Below are 18,989 nucleotides of genomic sequence, written 5' to 3'. Positions count from 1 at the left end.
AGTGCCTGAAGAACTATGGGTGGAGGCTCGCAACATTATACAGGAGGCAGCAACTAAAACCATCCCAATGAAAAAGAAATGCAAGAAAGCAAAGTGGCTGTCCAACGAGGCCTTACAAATAGCAGGGGAGAGAAGGCAAGCAAAATGCGAGGGAGATAATGAAAGATACAAGAAATTGAATGCAGATTTCCAAAGAATAGCAAGGAGAGACAAGAAGGCCTTCTTAAACGAGCAATGCAAAGAAATAGAGGAAAGCAACAGAATGGGAAGAACCAGAGATCTGTTCAAGAAAATCGGAAATATGAAAGGAACATTTCGTACAAAGATTACCATAATAAAGGACAAAAGTGGTAAAGACCTAACTGAAGCAGAAGACATCAAGAAGAGGTGGCAAGAATACACAGAGGAATTATACCAGAAAGATATGGATGTCTCGTACACCCCAGGTAGTGTGGTTGCTGACCTTGAGCCAGACATCCTGGAGAGTGAAGTCAAATGGGCCTTAGAAAGCACTGCAAATAACAAGGCCAGTGGAAGTGATGGTATTCCAGCTGAACTGTTTAAAATTTTAAAAGATGATGCTGTTAAGGTGCTACACTCAATATGCCAGCAAGTTTGGAAAACTCAGCAGTGGCCAGAGGATTGGAGAAGATCAGTCTACATCCCAATCCCAAAGAAAGGCAGTGCCAAAGAATGCTCCAACTACCGCACAATTGCACTCATTTCACACGCTAGCAAGGTTATGCTTAAAATTCTACAAGGAAGGCTCAAGCAGTATGTGGACCGAGAACTCCCAGAAGTGCAAGCTGGATTTAGAAGAGGCAGAGGAACCAGAGACCAAATTGCAAACATGCGCTGGATTATGGAGAAAGCTAGAGAGTTCCAGAAAGACATCTACTTCTGCTTCATTGACTATGCAAAAGCCTTTGACTGTGTTGACCACAGCAAACTATGGCAAGTTCTTAAAGAAATGGGAGTGCCTGATCACCTCATCTGTCTCCTGAGAAATCTCTATGTGGGACAAGAAGCTACAGTTAGAACTGGATATGGAACAACTGATTGGTTCCAAATTGGGAAAGGAGTACGGCAAGGCTGTATATTGTCTCCCTGCTTATTTAACTTATATGCAGAACTCATCATGCGAAAGGCTGGGCTGGATGAATCCCAAGCCGGAATTAAGATTGCCGGAAGAAATATCAACAACCTCAGATATGCAGATGACACAACCTTGATGGCAGAAAGTGAAGAGGAATTAAAGAACCTTTTAATGAGGGTGAAAGAGGAGAGCGCAAAATATGGTCTGAAGCTCAACATCAAAAAAACGAAGATCATGGCCACTGGGCCCATCACCTCCTTGCAAATAGAAGGGGAAGAAATGGAGGCAGTGAGAGATTTTACTTTCTTGGGCTCCATGATCAGTGCAGATGGTGACAGCAGTCACGAAATTAAAAGACGCCTGCTCCTTGGGAGAAAGGCGATGGCAAACCTAGACAACATCTTAAAAAGCAGAGACATCACCTTGCCAACAAAGGTCCGTATAGTAAAAGCCATGGTTTTCCCAGTAGTGATGTATGGAAGTGAGAGCTGGACCATAAAGAAGGCTGATCGCCGAAGAATTGATGCTTTTGAATTATGGTGCTGGAGGAGACTCTTGAGAGTCCCATGGACTGCAAGAAGATCAAACCTCTCCATTCTGAAGGAAATCAGCCCTGAGCGCTCACTGGAAGGACAGATCGTGAAGCTGAGGCTCCAATACTTTGGCCACCTCATGAGAAGAGAAGACTCCCTGGAAAAGACCCTGATGTTGGGAAAGATGGAGGGCACAAGGAGAAGGGGACGACAGAGAATGAGATGGTTGGATGGTGTTCTTGAAGCTACCAGCATGAGTTTGATCAAACTGCGGGAGGCAGTGGAGGACAGAAGTGCCTGGCGTGCTCTGGTCCATGGGGTCACGAAGAGTCGGACACGACTAAACGACTAAACAACAACAACAACAACAAAATGTGAAAAAGCAACATTTTGGCTACCTTGACCCAGAATTTGGGTTCATTTTATTTAAATGCCAAATATACATAGCTCTAAGCATGCCTAGCACTGAGGTTTCACTTCTAATTTATTGAAAGACTGTAATGCTTTGTGATGGGTGTGTGTGTGTGTGTGTGTGTGTGTGTGTGTGTGTGTGTGTGTGGCCTGTTCCTTAAGCTCTCTTACAGCAATTCCCTTCCCCCTCCACACACACCTATTATACTGATTTCTGCCTCATCTGCAGTGCACTATGGGCATTTAACTCTTCTCTTCATAGAAAATAAAATATAACACTCTTTAAAATTAGAGCACCCATTGCCCTTAAGCAGTTAGGAGGTTGCTTTTTGTTACAAAGGTTTTAGATTTTAATTAGCTAGTCTGTTTTGAGTGCATTGGTGTTGTTTTCTCTGGCTTTCATGGAGTGAGAAAATTATAGACAGGATCATTTTGAGGGCATATTTTAATGTCAAACTAATTAAAGCAGAAAATGGAGGTCCTGGGTGGCTTCACTTGGAGATGGAATAAGGAAAGGGGTAAGCTGAGTTGCAAAAAGCCATTCTGGGGAGCCAAAGGTTTTTCTGATTTAATGCCGCCTTCTTGCCAGTCTCCATCATTATTAGTGCGCTGAATACTTTTTGCAAGGCTTAATAAGACGTTGGTCTCGTGAAAGCAGGTTCTTGATATTCTCTCACTTTACAGCAAATAGACCTGAGATGGTGGCTTGGCTCAAGATGCCTACTGTATTCATGGTTGCAAAAGCATTTGAAGCCATCTGTTCTGCAATCAAGCGTAACACTGTCCACCAGACTCCTAATAGTTCTGAGATATATTTTCACACACTTAGTAAAGTTCCCCACCTGGCAATTGTCTTCTACGCCTGAACAATGTGGAGAGTGAACTACATGAGATTTGAGCCCACCTGTAGTCAGAAATGTGGCAGTGTCCAATGGCAGCAGGGCAGCTTAGGGAGCAAATGGAAGCCTGTGTGATCCACCCTGCGCTATCCTCCAACACTTCTCTTCTTCCCCTAGTGTCCACTCCCCAAGGCAGCTGCCTCCATCAGCCTGATGGTAGGGCCGGCCCAGCGTGCATCCATTTCAACATTCAACATGGCAGTAGAGGATTTAGCTGCCATGCTGCCTGCCACCCATCTCTCACACCACCCAGTTGTCCTACTTGCTCTAGGCAAAAATTGAAGCCCTGCTTAGGTATACCTCATCTCCTCCAATCTTGAGTCATCTCCAAATAACTTCTACTGAGAACAGACCCATTTAAATGAATGAACCTAAGTTAGCTTGTTTATTTATTTATTTCATAAATTTAGCACACTGCTTGATTGTAAAAACAAACAAAACAAAACTCAAAGCAGTTTGACTTCCCTGGGTCTATTCTGAGCAGGGCTAGCAAGGGGTACAACCCCAGATGCCACTGGTATTAGCTGAGATATGATCACTATTATTTTCTGGTTTGCTGTTCTGGATCACAGCACATTTTTGCTGATTTCCCCTCTCTAGGTATCAATACCAGTGCACAGCCAAGTTTTGCCTCCTATGGAGGCCGTGGATGAGTCTGGTCCTCTAGAACCTTTGCACAACCCAATAAGTGATACGGAAGCGAAAGAGGAAAATGATGAGGATGATGAGGATGACGATGATGACGAGGATGAGGAAGATGAGGAAGAAGAGGGAGAAGATACCGACATGGATGAATGGGATCCAGATCCACCTCATCCCTTTGACCCAAATGACCTGTGTAAGCATTCGAGGGTGTCTTGTTTTTGCTACGCTTCTTCTTCCTTTCATTGGCTTACCACTGCAATATGGGAATGAACCCAAAGCCATTTCATTTGAATTGCACTCCAGGAATCGGTACTTGGAAGCAAGGGGAGTGTTGAAACTAGCATCACTGAACCAGAGAAGTAGGGTCACTTGTTGGATTTACTTTGTTTTTAGTTGAACCCTGAAATCTTATCAACCAGTGCCAGGCACCAAAGACTAACATTTAGAATTAGAGAATATGGGAAGGGCCATAGTTCCATGGCAGGGCATCTGCAGAAGTCCCAGGTTCAGTCTCTGACATCTCCAGGTAGGTCTGGACACAGATCCATGTCAGAGACCTTCTGAGAAACACTGCCAATCAGTGCAGACAACACTGAGCTTGGTGGACTAACAATCTGATTTGGTGTGAGGCATCTTCCTATGTTCCTATTGTTGTTTCTGAGCACATTCTGACTCTAGGAATAGATTTTCAGTACTGGAACCGAGCTCACAGTCCAGTCCACTTACTCCTGGTTAGCTTTCTGCATTTTAAAAGGTAAAGGTAAAGGTACCCCTGCCCTTTTTATGGGCCAGTCGTGTCCTACTCTAGGGTTGTGCGCCCATCTCACTTAAGAGGCCGGGGGCCAGCGCTGTCCGGAGACACTTCCGGGTCACATGGCCAGCGTGACTAAGCTGCTCTGGTGAGCCAGCACCAGCGCAGCACACGGAAACGCCGTTTACCTTCCCGCTATAAAGCGGTACCTATTTATCTACTTGCACTTAGGGGTGCTTTCGAACTGCTAGGTGGGCAGGAGCTGGGACCGAAAGACGGGAGCTCACCCCGCCGCAGGGATTCGAACCGCTGACCATGCGATCGGCAAGCCCTAGGCGCTGAGGTTTTACCCACAGCGCCACCCGCGTTCTGCATTTTAGCAGCCCAATAAAGATGGGGATAGTCGTTTAGTTGCTACTGTTGTTAAACTATTGGGAGTCAAGAAAACCTTGGCAATCTACTACAAATCACCCAGAGATCTACAAATAGATCTGTCTCCTTAGTCAGCTGCTCGCAGTGGCCTAAGTCAGGATCTAGTGCAATTCTACTAGTGCTTGCACAAGTTGCCTCCTCAGCACCAGTGGGGGTGCACGCGAAGAACCGTTTATTCATCTGAATTGTGCAGCGGGGTTGTGGAGGGCAGAGGGGAGTGGAAGGCAGTGGAACAAGCCAAGTGGACTGGGGTACTTTCCTCTGAGCTTTTCTACAATCCTTCCCTGTTGGAATCTTTAGGGCAAAGCTCTCTGCATTTAAAGTCAACAACCAGGTGGTGCTGCTTCTCAGGAGAGGAGAAGAATCTTTCCTCCACTATCCCAGAGATCCAACTGATCTGGAGATGGATTGATTCCAACTAAGCCCATGAGGTTGAGGATTTGTGCAGTGGGGACAACCCTTTCAAACAATAGGTGTCCTTTAGCTACTCTGAATGTGGAGGCCTTCGTTGCTAGAATTTGGTTGAGAGTTTCTAGGTTCTGTGCCTCCTGCTTCTAGTATATAAATTAAGGTTACCAGACGGCCCCGTTTCCCGGGGACAGTCCCCGGATTTACAAATCAGTCCCCATTGAAGTTGAAAAGTGTCTCATATTCTTTGAAAGAAATCTGGTAACCTTAATATAAATGGGATGTGGGACTTTGTCATGTATTCCTGTCCTTTCCAATTATGTCTTTCAGGGTGTGAAGAGTGTAATAATGCACACCCCTCAGTTTGCCCAAAGCATGGACCCTTGCACCCGATCCCAAACCGGCCTGTACTGACCAGAGCAAGAGCCAGCCTTCCCTTAGTGCTTCACATAGACCGATTCCTGGGAGGAGTGTTTTCCAAGCGGCGCATTCCCAAGCGCACACAGTTTGGCCCTGTGGAAGGACCCCTGGTGAGGCAGTCAGAGCTTAAAGACTGCTATATCCATCTAAAGGTAAAGAGGCACCACACATTTGCTGTGCAACCGACACGTTTCGAGACACGCATTTTGTGCAGTAGAAACACCACGTTTATTAGCAAGTATCAATGTGACATCTGTTTTAAGCAAGTACATGTACCCAAGAGGCATCTGTATTTATACAAAGCAAGGAGTCTGGCATAAACAGTGGTGCACAGAGTAAGCCTGCAACAGAAGGGTACTCCTAGCCAGAGGAAGAAAGGGCCCAATCTCTACTCCAGGAAGGTCCTACTGGAGTGTAGGGAAATTGCACTAAAGGATCACCACCCTAGAGGCAATATATAGTCTCTGCTGCCAGAACCTCAGCAGGGAGCGGGCAGAGGGGAATGTCACTTCTGTGAAGAGTGAGCAGCCCTTGCAGCTACTAGCGAGGGGAGAGAGCAGGCCTGAGGTGCTTGCTGGCTTCCGGTAAAAACGGAGAGCAAAAAGCCAAGCTAGGCTGCTACCCTATTACTTTCCGGTGACGGCAGGCTTTTCCTGGCGGCTGATGGGGATGCTGCGCTCCACTCCGGGAAGAGACTGGGTGGTTGGTGCCGTGATGGATAGCACCCCGTCAGGAGACAGGGCCGAGGTGATGGCTGCGGGGTCAACACCTTTGGGGATCATGTAGCGGCGGTGGAACTCCCGGGAGATGTAGCCGTGCTCATCCGGCCGTTCCTCATGCTTGGCATGAACTTCGATGTAGTCCCCAATCACCTTCACGCTCATCTCTTCAGGTGAAAAATGCTTCACATCCAACAACACAGAGAACTTGTCTTTGTCCATCTTCACCTCCGAAAGCCCCGTGTCCGGCATCTGCGGCATCGCAGGCATCTGCAGGCTGGGCGTGCGCATGTAATAGGGGCTGAGCGTGGCCGGGAACAAGTCGCTCTCGAAGAGCCCTTCGCCGAACCTCTGGTCGAAAAGACGCGGCGGGAAGAGCAACGGGAAGGCCGAAGGGAAGCCCAGGGGCCGCCGCATCCAGGGGTGGTGGATGGCGATGTCCATGGCGCGGAGAGGCGAAGGCGGGAGGGCGAGTAGCCGGAGACGCGTAGAACACAGACCGCGGCCAGGGGAGCGCCGAGCCCGGCCCGCCGCGGCGCCTTTTATACCCGGCCGGCTCCGCCCATTTTGTGCAGTATAGTAATTTTCCTGGAAGGAACTCCAGGGACTCGCAAGAAATGGGATCAACATGACTATGTGATCATACACATCCAGTATGCAGTGCAAATAGAGGAGAGGCAAGACATTTCATGTAGTTCCAGAAGCATCTTGGCGTTCAGTATGCAGGAATCCCACTTCCTTATGGAGAACTAGCTCATAACGATCAGGAGCAACAATAAGTCTTGTGCTAAATAAAAGACTGATTGTTGTGGCATGAGCTTTAGAAGACAAGAGCCTACTTCATGAGATACACAAAGTGAAAACAATGGGCATAAATTTCTGTCTATGTGTAGATGCATGGGTCACTGACACACAGAGGTATTGAAATCACTCTGGTACTTGGAAGTGAGAGTTCTATAGCCTCTTTGGGTTTCAGTTTTCGGGGCGGGGGGGACTCGCAGTGACAGCAGGAAGCATAGATCTCTGCAGACGGAATTCAAGTTTCATTTAACAGCAAATGTTAGTGATGGGACTGAACTTCAAATCAAGGGGCTTCAAATTCCAGCTGTTCAAAAACACCTCCTTTGCAAAGCTTATGTCAGGTCAGGGCCAGCCCCTTCCAGAATTAGGGGCCACCTCAACTTGCATTCATTTTTGCCTCCTCACCACAGCTGACCCCATCCATGACTTAAACTTGGGGAGGACTGGTCAAGCAGCCTCCATCAGGCCTTCCATGGTTGTCCCTTGGGTCATGGCACCCTTGAAAGTGTTTGTGTGTGTGTAAATACACATACATATTATTATTATTTATTTGTATGTGCTAACTTGCCAAAATTGTGTATTTGTGTGTGGATAGATAGATAGACAGACAGACAGACAGACAGACAGACAGACAGACAGACAGACAGACAGATACACACAATATATGCACGTGTGCTCACACAAGCAGAGGCCCAGTGCACTTTAAAAAATGACTGTTTCGCAAGATGACTTCAAAAAGTTGAAAGCATAGATTGCGTTCTTGAATCAATCAGCTGAAATAAATGACTTGAGATAAAGTAATCTATACTAAGCCCACAGATGTAAATGGGTTCAGGTATACTCAGTCCTGCAGGTTAACACAACTTCACCTGTGAGATAATAACTCTTTGTAATGACTTCACCAACCTAGACTATGATGCAAGCTAACAAAAGCTGCTGACAAATCTGCCAGTCTTCAGCAGCTTCATGCTCTGTCTGCTCTGTAAACCTTTTTTCTTCTTCTAATTACCTGGATTCCTGATGCAAACTGTTTCTTCCATCGTGGACACAGCAGCCACATCTCACCGACCTCCTCTGTTTGTGTGTGTATGGTTATAGATAATATATTTTATCTTGCCTTAGGTGTCCCTTGACAAAGGTGACAGAAAAGACAGGGGTCTGCAGGAAGATCTCTGGTTTGAACTGTCTAGCGAGGCTCTTTGCAACTGGATGATGTTTGTGCGGCCAGCCCAGAATCACCTGGAGCAGAACCTGGTCGCCTACCAGTATGGACACCATATTTATTACACAACGATTAAGAACGTGGAGCCCAAACAGGAACTCAAGGTATGGAGCAACCTGCATTATATAGCTTCTTTTTGCTGAGTCAAACGGCACAGCTTCGCAACCTGCTAGAAGGGTTCCCTACTACTCAGCAGAGAGATAAAGCCTTAGGGCTTGATTCATTCATTCATAATTCCCATGGTTCTTGTTCTGAGATGTTTACCCTATCTGTACAACCATGGCATTCCAGGGTATATGGGCGACATGTTCTATTGTCTGTATTGAATCACTATAGGATAATGAACCTACCAGAAATAACAGCCCATCTGATCACTTATGCTGGAAATGTGGGTCAAGAATTCTTGATCTTGCTTGGGTCTGTTGACTGTCGGTTCACTCCAACCACCTTGAATGTGTAAGCAAATTGGAGGTTGAGATGAGTCTGATATCATGCACCTCCTGTATGCACTGAAGCATTTTGGTTTACTTTTCATTCTTTCTCCCTTTCCCCCTTTGTGGCACTTTCCCCTGCCCGCCCATGAATGGGATTGGCTTTTCTCAACTAATGGGGCACCATTTACTTCAATCAGCGTACCTCCGAGGTTTGCAGTTTGGCCTGTGCGTGTGATAATCTGACTTTTCTGCTTGTGATTCCAATCACCACGAAGTTATTTTTATCCCATGCTTAAAACAAATCAAGTGGAACTTGGAACAGTTGGGAGAATAGCTTTTTATATTAAGCTTACAGCTTGAGATCTGGAGGGCAGTCAAATGATGAGTGCCACCATCTGGGCTTTTCCTGATTCTTGCCTTCTCCACTTCCTTTTCTGCCTTGTGCCTTAATCCTGCAAGTCCTTGAAATGTGCAAGATCTTGACAGGACCGAGAAGGAATCTGTAGTGTGTGATCCAGCACCGGCTCTTGACTTACCCACTTCCTCCCTCCGTCCACAGAATACGAGCCAACTCCTAGGGGCTGAGGTCCCTTTGCCCCCAAATGAAATATTTGAGGGCCCTGTACCCCCAAAAAAAGATAATCGGCATTGCCATTCAAATATTGTGCATGTGTCATGTCATGTGAACTATTATGTGGGGCAGGGTTTACTTGCCTCCCCCCCGCCCAATATTTTATTCAAGTTGGCACCCCTGGTCCATAGGATGGTGGAGATGATGCTGTGGACTACACACACACACACACACACACACACACACACACACACACCTCATTTGACTTGTCCATCTGGACGTGTTCCGGACATGCCTTTATCTTGTTTTGAACCCTATAATGCATTACGCAAGCGCAGCCGCTAGAATTACAGTTAGTGCTGTTTTATTGTTTTCAACTGTTTTTAATGGATTTACTGGAGAACACATGAAAGATGTAATCCAAGACACAAAAGAGAGTCATATATTCTCCCCCTTCCTCCTCACAGTATAACTTATGGCATTTTGGAATGTGCTTGCCCCTCCTGCCGTACTTTCACTATTGTGACAATCAGTGAATGAGGATTTGTGATTAGAGTCGAACCACTCAGCCACACTGTCTGTGCAACAAGATGAAATAAATTGCTATAGTAACAGCCTCTTCAGAATATTCATGGCTCGGCACACTTAAAAGGCCTCTTGACACTTGTACAAAAAAATAATAATCACTTTTGGAGCTACTAAAGACATGTGTACTTGAATTTATCTCTTTCTCTTTCATGTCAGTGTCACCCATGTATAAAATGAATAATAAAATGCTAGCTGATTCAAGTGAGAGCCAGTGTGGTGTAGTGGGTAGACTTTGTTTGTTACTAGAACTCCCTAAGATCCACTCACTGGAGCCTAGTACAAACAGCATATTTGGAATTATATAATCTTGAGCCTGTGGATTTTCTTTGAGTACCAGAATTGAACTTGCAGTCCTTCTGCACAAAAAAATTACTCTTGCTTACCCTCATCCCAGCTTTTCATTTTATTTCAGCTGTATAATTTGGGCAGCAGGGGTGGGTGGAATCATTTTGTTGTTGTCATTGTTAAACAATTGGGAGTCTAAAATCTTTGCAGATCTACCAATAGATCCTATTCCACTGTCTGCCCAGACGTGTTGTAGTGAATTGAGGTGGGACTCGGGTGGTGCTGTGGTCTAAACCACCGAGCCTCTTGGGCTTGTCGATCGGAAGGTTGGCGGTTCGAATCCCCACGAAGGAGTGAGCTCCCATTGCTCGGTCCCACCTCCTGCCAACCTAGCAGTTTGAAAGCATGCCAGCGCAAGTAGATAAATAGGTACCAATGTGGCTGGAAGGTAAACGGTGTTTCGTGTGCCAGAAGCGGTTTAGTCATGCTGGCCACATGACCCGGAAAGCTGTCTGTTGACAGACACCTGCTCCCTTGGCCTGTAAAGCGAGATGAGCACCACACTCCATAATCACCTTTGACTGGACTTAACTGTCCAGGGGTCCTTTACCTTAGTGAACTGAGTGTCAGACTTGGACCAAGATGACAAGGCTTGGAGTCACTGCTCACCCAAGAAGCTTTCTTAGCAATGCTGAGAGGCCACTATCTCTCAGACAAGATGGCCTTTGTGTATGCTGCCCTCAGTTCCTTGGTGGAAGGGCAGGATATAGCTGCAATAGACAAGCAGTTAATTTTTTAGATTCTCCAGTGAAAATTCTAATTAATCCCATGTGAATTTGCTGCAGGTGTGGTATGCTGCTTCGTATGCTGAATTTGTCAATCAGAAAATCCATGATGTATCCGAAGAGGAAAGGAAAGGTATTTATCTCCTTTTTACTTTTCCAGTTGATTGTTTAAATCATAGGGTATATTGCAGCACTGAATTAGCACTAGCAGGTGGAATTTTGCATGCCTAGCTCCAGATAGACTCAAATTGGATCTAGGTTAAGGCTGCATTGCCAAATTTTGTTTGTTGTTAAATATGCTTCTACATAATTAGTGGTACACATTAAAAGAGGCTGCCTTTTATTGATGCACATGGTAATAGCTGCTGTTGGCAAACACGGCCTGCAATTGGAGTACCCCACAAAATCCCCCTTTTTGTTCCCATCACTATGATGGATGGTGCACAGACACTATCAGATTGAGTCCTTATGCAAAAAAAGGAGCTTGAAAACAAATATAAGTTCTAGTTGCTTCATGGAAAGATTGATAGAAACGAAACCTCAGAAATCTAGTCTGATCTACAGACTGAGCTCTTCCCTGTCTGTGATTCACTATGGTGCAGAATTTGCACTTACTTTAAAACAAAAATTCAAGCATCTAGTTCTCATGATTGAGATAGGTTTGAAAATGTGCTGATCCTGGGTTCAATCTATGCAGTTCATGTATATTTCAAGCAAGTTGTGCAGTAACCATATTCAATTGGCTGCTAGTATTTTCCAAAGCTGCAACAGACAGGAGCAAAGACCCTGCTTGATTTCCTAACATGCCTTCTTTCATTCCAGGCATGTCCTCCCACCCATTCCCATTCCTACTGTCCTTTGTAGTCTTATACATTTAATTCCTGTCCTCTCCTGGCCAAAAATCCCATGTTATGCAAAAAAAAAAACCCCAAACCACCATTGAATTCAGAGTAAAATAATCAAACGGAGTGAGTTTATGCAAAATAAATGTTGTAGGAGTGAATAATTTATTTGGAGTGCAGAATTTAAGTTACAGCAGCAGCCAGAAAGGCTTTTTCCAGTAGGTAAACTACAGAGCAGCTGAGCACTTCTGTAAGGTGTAAGAACAAGAGGGAATGTAGATGTAGTATTCCCTGTCTTCTTATAATCTTCTCTGTCCTTCTGTGTTCCTAACCCATGCTTAGAGGGGAATAAAATACAGACTGTGAGCAAAAGGTGTGTAGAACATATTCCTTAGTCATTCTGATCTCTGTGGCCCCCTGAAAGTACAGAGGATGGAGGGGGGAGTCTTTGGTAGAAATCTGAAAAGCTTGGTGGTGTCTGAAGTTTTCCTTATCGACTGGTCTAACTTGAAAATGCAGTTCTCCGAGAGCAAGAAAAAAACTGGCCATGTTATGAGTGCAACCGACGGTTCATGAGCTCAGAGCAGCTCCAGCAGCACCTGAATTCCCATGATGAAAAGCTGGATTTCTTCAGCAGGTATTTATAAGTGTGCAGAAGCTCAGCTTTTCAAAGCTGAGTTATTCCCTGCAGGTTCTTGTTTGAAAGCACATAGAGAGAGAGAGTTTGATTTCCTAAGAAGAATGTACAGAGACTATTTTCTCCTGAAGGTTGTGTGCCACAATCTCCTGAGCTCAAAGGTGAGAGCCCCTTTCTCCAGTAATGGGCTGGATTGCTCTTGTGCCACGTAGAAGCGAGTGGGGCACATTTATGTATTGCAGAAGTTCAAAAGGTCAGGACCATAACCAGTTAACTAAACGGCAGAATGGCCTCTAATGTCCACATGGAGTGTGTTTCAGGCTGTTGTCCTCCTTGACCGCAGGAGGGCTATTGTATTTGTTTCCTTCTTTCAGGCCTCTCCCCTTTGCCCAAGGTCCATTTGGGACTGGGAGGCTAGTATGTTGCCGCTCACCTCTGGAATCCCCCATGCTGCATAGCGGGATATAGAGGAGGTGCTCAGGGATCATTCTAGGGTTTCATAAGTCGACCCAAGTCCCGAACGATCGAAACCCGGAAGTGAGTGTTCTGGCTTTCAAGCGTTCTTTTGGAAGCCGAATGTCCAATGGGGCTTCTGCGGCTTCCGATTGACTGCAGGAGCTTCCTGCAGCCAATCAGAAGCCGCGCTTTGGTTTTCGAACATTTTGGAAGTCGAATGGACTTCCGGAACGGATTCCGTTCGACTTTCGAGGTATGACTGTATAGCCTCCAGTTGCCTCCAGTGCTGGTCATATTCAGAGTAGCCCCCTTGAAATAAATGAACATGCCTAAGTTAGGCACATTAATTCCAGTGGGACTACTCTGAGTAAAGCCAACTTGGATACAACCCTTTGATGGAATGGAAGAACGGGGCAATTTCAGGAGATATTTGGGGCCACATTAAATGAGGATGTGACCCTGGGGCTGCAGGTTGCTCACCCATGATCTAAACTAATACAGTGGTACCTCGGGTTACATACTTAATTTGTTCTGGAGGTCCGTTCTTAACCTGAAACTGTTCTTAACCTGAAGCACCACTTTAGCTAATGGGGCCTCCTGCTGCCGCTGCGCCGCCACTGCACAATTTCTGTTCTTATCCTGAAGCAAAATTCTTAACCCGAGGTAATATTTCTAGGTTAGCGGAGTCTGTAACCTGAAGCGTATGTAACCTGAAGCGTATGTAACCCGAGGTACCACTGTGTGTTCCTGTTTACAACAATGATCTGGACTATGTTCCAGGGGAAGCATATCCCTGGATACCAGATGCTGAGGGCAAACAAGAGGGGAGGGTTATTGCCTTTGCGGCCTGCTACCTGGAAGCCTCTGGCTGTTCATTTCTGGAAGCCCCATTGTACAGCCTGTTCCCATTGACTGGACCCATGAGACTCAGGAATACAGATCGCTCCCCTCTCTAACTCAGTTTCCTATATATTTTGCAGAGCAAGAGGCAGAGGTCGTGGACGAGGAAAACGAAGATTTGGACCAGGCAGGCGACCGGGTCGCCCTCCTAAATTTATGCGCTTAGAAGTAACCAGTGAAAATGGAGGAAAATGTGCAGAAGGGACACAGGTATCATTTGGTAGGATCAGGCAAAGGAGTTTCCAATGAAATTGGGAGCATGCGCTTGCTTAACTGCTTTCCTGATCATTCCCCCAATCCATATAAAGTTGACTCAGAACTAGCCTGGGAAGGGGTATCTCAGTAGCCTCTGTCATCAATGAATTTCCAGTGCTGAACACATACAAGGGATGTTGAAGTTGCATCAGAAATATCCTCAGCAGCATTTGCCCATCGGCAATTCTGTGGTGCAAAAAATTAGCAGAACAAGGAGGACTATCTTGAATTGTCACGCATTATACAAATCTAATAGGAATGCGGGTGGCGCTGTGGGTTAAACCACAGAGCCTAGGACTTGCCGATTAGAAGGTTGGCGGTTCGAATCCCCGCGACGGGGTGAGTTCCCGTACCTCAGTCCCTGCTCCTGCCAACCTAGCAGTTTGAAAGCCCGTCAAAGTGCAAGTAGATAAATAGGTACCGCTCCGGCGGGAAGGTAAACGGCGTTTCTGTGCGCTGCTCTGATCGCCAGAAGCGGCTTAGTCATGCTGGCCACATGACCCGGAAGCTGTACGCCGGCTCCCTCGGCCAATAAAGCGAGATGAGCGCTGCAACCCCAGAGTCGGCCATGACTAGACCTAATGGTCAGGGGTCCCTTTACCTTTATACAAATTTAATAAATAAAATAAAAAACCATGCCCCTTCTTTTTCTAGTATGAAATGGACCTAGTTCTGCAAAACCAGCATAACCTAACCGTCATTGCTATATCGTAATACGGCGGGCAACGGTATGACCACCATCCATTTGATTTGCAATTTCAGGACTTGCTGCATTTCTCCAGCAAGGGGCAGTTTGATGAGGCTGGGCAAGCCACGCTGAACGGACTGGACCAACAGGAACAAACACCGGTGCCACAAGAGACACCATCATCCTTGGATCAGCAGCCTGAGAGCCACCCTTTACAGCTCCAGCCGCATGAACAGACTGTGGTGGCTACCCAGAGCACAATGACAGCAGACGACATGCGGAGAGCTAAGCGTATCCGGGTAAGCGAAGAACTCAGCAGCTGGCTGGGGCTGTGTGTGCTCCCTGCGTGTCTGTGGGTTTACTGTTAAGGTCATCACCATTTTTACTGGCTCTGTTCGAACCCCTTTAGACAGCAGACTGATATGCAGAAGTTAAGCAGGCAACGTCCCCTCCACCCCACCCCATAATTATATTTCCAGGCTTAAAAGGTTTTGTCTCCTTAATTAATGCATGTCAGGCTAATCTCTTAAAGAAAGGGTTGCCAGTGTGCTGTGCTCCAGATGTTGCTGGACTTCAGCTCTAATCATCTGTGCTGATGATTTATTTATTTAGATCATTTGTACACCACTCTTCAGCCAAAAAAGTTTCCCAGAACGGCATACATACAGTCTGTTAAAACCAGACAGCCCCTTCCCGCAGGCTTGCAATCTAATAAACACCGTGGCCATTCTGGCTGGGGCTGATGGGAGTTGTAGTCTGACAACATCTGTAGGACACCATATTGACTACCCCTGCTCTAAAGGCTCAGAAGCAGGGCTAGTTGATGCCCCGAGAACCTCAGATTTCATGTTGGGAAACAAAGAGCTTTAGCAATTTTTGGGCACAGACTCAGACACCAGAAGGTAGAAGTTGATAGACCTAGCAGTCAGTGGCTGGAGTTTCAGTGCCCCAGATAACTTCCATAGCCATCTATGTTGGTTTATTTACCATACCTTTCCTCCCTATTCCTGTCATTATTTGCCTTCTCTTGCTCTCCTGCTCCAAAAAGAAATTGTATGAAAATCTGTGTCTTCTAAACAGTAACCTTTGCCGGATAAGACATACATATTTAATATTCATACTTAATTTATATGGGGTATAGAATTAGTGTCCTTTGTTCAAAATTGGGGAAGGGTGGTTTGCTGTAAAGTATGCACAGCCCCTCATTAGCCATTTTCCACTCGAGGTTTGATTTGCCTCTCAGTTACTGCTGACCTTTTACCCGAAATTGGTGTCAGCTTCTAAACTTCCTACACCCGACATTTCAGGCAGAGAACATCTCATCGCTCATAAAAAGAAGACAGACTTTGCGCTAAGAGATGGTTGCCTCTTTGCGGATGCTTGATTTGCCTGCTGGTTACTGCTGACCTTTTTACCTTAAATTGGTGTCAATCTCTAAACTTCTTGCATGACATTTCAGGCTGAGCACATCCCACTGCCGCTGCAAAGACAAACTTCACACAAATTGCTCGGTGCCTCTCGTGATGCTAGGAGGAACTGGGCAGCAATTGAAGTTGATTAGATTCATGATGCTCAGCTAGTCCTTCCTGGGAATCTAGTGCATCCAGTCTGGCAGGCAGGCATATTCCAATCTGCCGCATGAAGTGGGGTGGACTAGTGGGCTGCTTGCAGCACCATCTGTGTATATGTCGCTGTGCTCTTGCTGTTGGAAGACATTGGCAAAGAGGCACCATGACCTTGGCCCATATCCATTTTTCCTTCGAAGGCAAAGATTTCATTTAATGATAAAGTTCTTTTGCAAGGGGCTGCAGACCTTTGCGATATTAAAGCCTGCATTGAGAACTCTGTATACCAAAAAACAAATACTCTGAGCCCATGCTTTCTGGCAGCTGCGTGCTACTCTTCTGTCAAGTTTAAGAGGGAAATTATTCAGACAAGTAATCCTCCAAACTGTTCAGTTGGAGGATCAGTTTGTGTAGCTTAAATACTTCTTTCCCCATCCTTCTTTCTGTGAGTAAGATTTTGGTTGCAAAAAGAAACAGCTGCAAACAGGTTGAGCTTTCATTTGCTTGTAGCTTCAGAGGGCTGGCTTTCTTTCTTTTTCAAAAAGTGTGTGGATGCCTTAAAGAAAGAGATTGAGCAAGATCTAAGTTAATTGCACCGGGGTGAATTCAACACCATCAAAGAACTTGCTCCACATGCAAGATGGCATGTTAAGAGTACACCTTGGCAATGCTTCCTGATTGGCCAAAGAACATTCACCTCCCCCAATACAGAAATAGCAATGCATATGAAATAGGTTTTTAAAATATAATTTGTTTTACACGAAGCTTTCTCGCATACAAAAGTGTATTTTTAAAAATCACTCGCTTTTTTTGTATAGCAAGTTTATCAACTGTTTATCAACATTCCCTGAAAATCTTTTGACTTCACCTTCAAATGCATTGGGTTAGAATCTCTAATGGAATGTTGTGAGAGGTATCTGAGTATTCAAGGCCGGGTGTCGTTTTTAAATGCATCATTTATGTGAAAACATTTTGGAGGACTACGTTATATAGGCATCTGTAGTCTGCTTGTGTATTTCACATTGCAGCATGATTACACTTTGCTGTATGCAGTTTACATCTTCTGCTGTGTTAGCTGAGGCTCATTTGCTTGAGCCTCTCTGCTAAGTTTTTCCCTTGGCAGTTTTGGCATGCCACATCTCGCTGTCTTCTTGCTGAATCTTGGCCATGCTTTCTCGTCATTCATGTTAGAAGATTCAGGGCAGACAAAAGAAAGCATTATCCACGCAGTGCATAGTCTAAACTATGGAATTTGCTCCCACAAGATGTTGTGATGGGTACCAACTTGGATGGTGTTATAAGAGGATTAGACAAATTCATGGAGGAGAAGGCTAGCAAGGTCCACCAACCCTGATGGACAAATTCTTCCTCCATTGTATGTATGCTTCTGAATACCTTTTGCTGGAAACTTCAGGAGGGGCGAGTGCTGCTGTACCCTGCCAAGGCTCTTCGGGCTGAAATTACAGAGATACCTTTGGGACACAGCAGAGGCACAGAACAACAGCAGCCACCTGCTCCTTAGTTCTGAAAGGCCCCATCCTAGGAAAACACTTCTCTTGGGCCCCTACGGGGTTGCATTCTGCTAACCTTTACCTAGAGTAGACCCAGCGCAGTCTTTAGCATATGTGCCACCGGGGGTGCAAAGATCCGCCCAGCACCCCCAAATTTAGTTTTGCCCCCAAATTAACTTTTATTATGCTTATGTCAGACACCACGCTTACGCCTCATCTCTTGTTTACGAGTCAAGCGCCGCCGTTGTGAATGACAGGCGCGGCTGCTAGCGCGGCATGTCTTTGGTAAATGAGCGCACAAAGTTGAAAGTCCTTTAGTGAAACAGTAGGTGTACATTTCGGTAATACCTAGGTATGTGTGTATTTCTCCCCCCCCCCCAGCTTGATCAAAATTATTTATTATTTCATAACAGGTAGATAGTTAAGAGCTTAGGCAGCTTCAGAGGTGGGCACCTGGCGCCCCCCAGAATTTGGCACCTGGGTGCCCTGCACCCCTTGCACCCCCGGGTAAAGATGTCCCTGAGTAGACCCGCTGAAATGAATGACCATGACTAACTTCAGTGCATCTGCTCTGAGTAAAAGTTTGTTGAATACAACCTTTAGTGTCTTGATTCTAGAATATCAGGCTACAAAAGCCCTTTTGTAATGGTTCCCTGCATCAGCTTCTGTTTTGCAGTCTGATTTGTAATGGATATTTCTCCAATCTCCCCCCCCCCCCCCGTGCTTTCTGCTCGGAAGTGCAGGTCTGTTTGCTTGGTGTGTTTTTTTACTCCCTCCGCCCTGCAGAACTTCATAAAACTGCCTACCATGTCACTTCCTGTTAGCTTCCAGTGGATTTGCCTTTCCCATTTTTCCTCCTGCTATTAGGTAACAGATCATTTTGTGGCTTGTATCATAGAAAACTAGGATGTTGGGCTAGAGCCCTTCTCCCTGACATTATGGTTTTCTGTTTGCAGGAAAGGTATGTTGTTATTTTTTCACACATGGAAGCATTCAAATATGTGCTTCCCCGCATATGGCCTTAAATATGTGCCCTTGGGGAGGGTAGGCTGCATCACCTTATGTTTCCAAGTGTGTAAGAGCTTTTTCTCCAATTATTAGGTTTCTGAGGCAAATAATGTGCTGCCAGATTCTT

General features: G+C 45.7%; 1 protein-coding gene and 1 pseudogene across 6 annotated transcripts in view; one reads left to right on the top strand and one right to left on the bottom strand.

Annotated features, from left to right (window-relative positions):
- Positions 1–18,989, top strand: part of PRDM10 (PR/SET domain 10) — an 80,874-nt gene that overhangs the window by 34,799 nt on the left and 27,086 nt on the right. For all 5 annotated transcript variants that reach the window (XM_081172469.1, XM_081172467.1, XM_081172468.1 and 2 more), the window contains 7 exons: positions 3,540–3,777; positions 5,506–5,747; positions 8,238–8,441; positions 11,061–11,133; positions 12,362–12,479; positions 13,916–14,045; positions 14,853–15,077. In XM_081172469.1, the coding sequence (XP_081028595.1) occupies positions 3,540–3,777; positions 5,506–5,747; positions 8,238–8,441; positions 11,061–11,133; positions 12,362–12,479; positions 13,916–14,045; positions 14,853–15,077 (1,230 nt within the window). The remainder of the gene's footprint in view (positions 1–3,539; positions 3,778–5,505; positions 5,748–8,237; positions 8,442–11,060; positions 11,134–12,361; positions 12,480–13,915; positions 14,046–14,852; positions 15,078–18,989) is intronic.
- Positions 5,800–6,823, bottom strand: LOC308573965 (alpha-crystallin B chain pseudogene; annotated as a pseudogene). Its single transcript has one exon. The product of its transcript is annotated as an alpha-crystallin B chain pseudogene (transcript).

The sequence above is a fragment of the Podarcis bocagei genome (genome assembly GCF_964188305.1).
Source record: "Podarcis bocagei genome assembly, chromosome: 15".
Lineage (NCBI taxonomy): Eukaryota > Metazoa > Chordata > Lepidosauria > Squamata > Lacertidae > Podarcis > Podarcis bocagei.
This window is presented reverse-complemented; position numbering and strand designations above follow the sequence as displayed.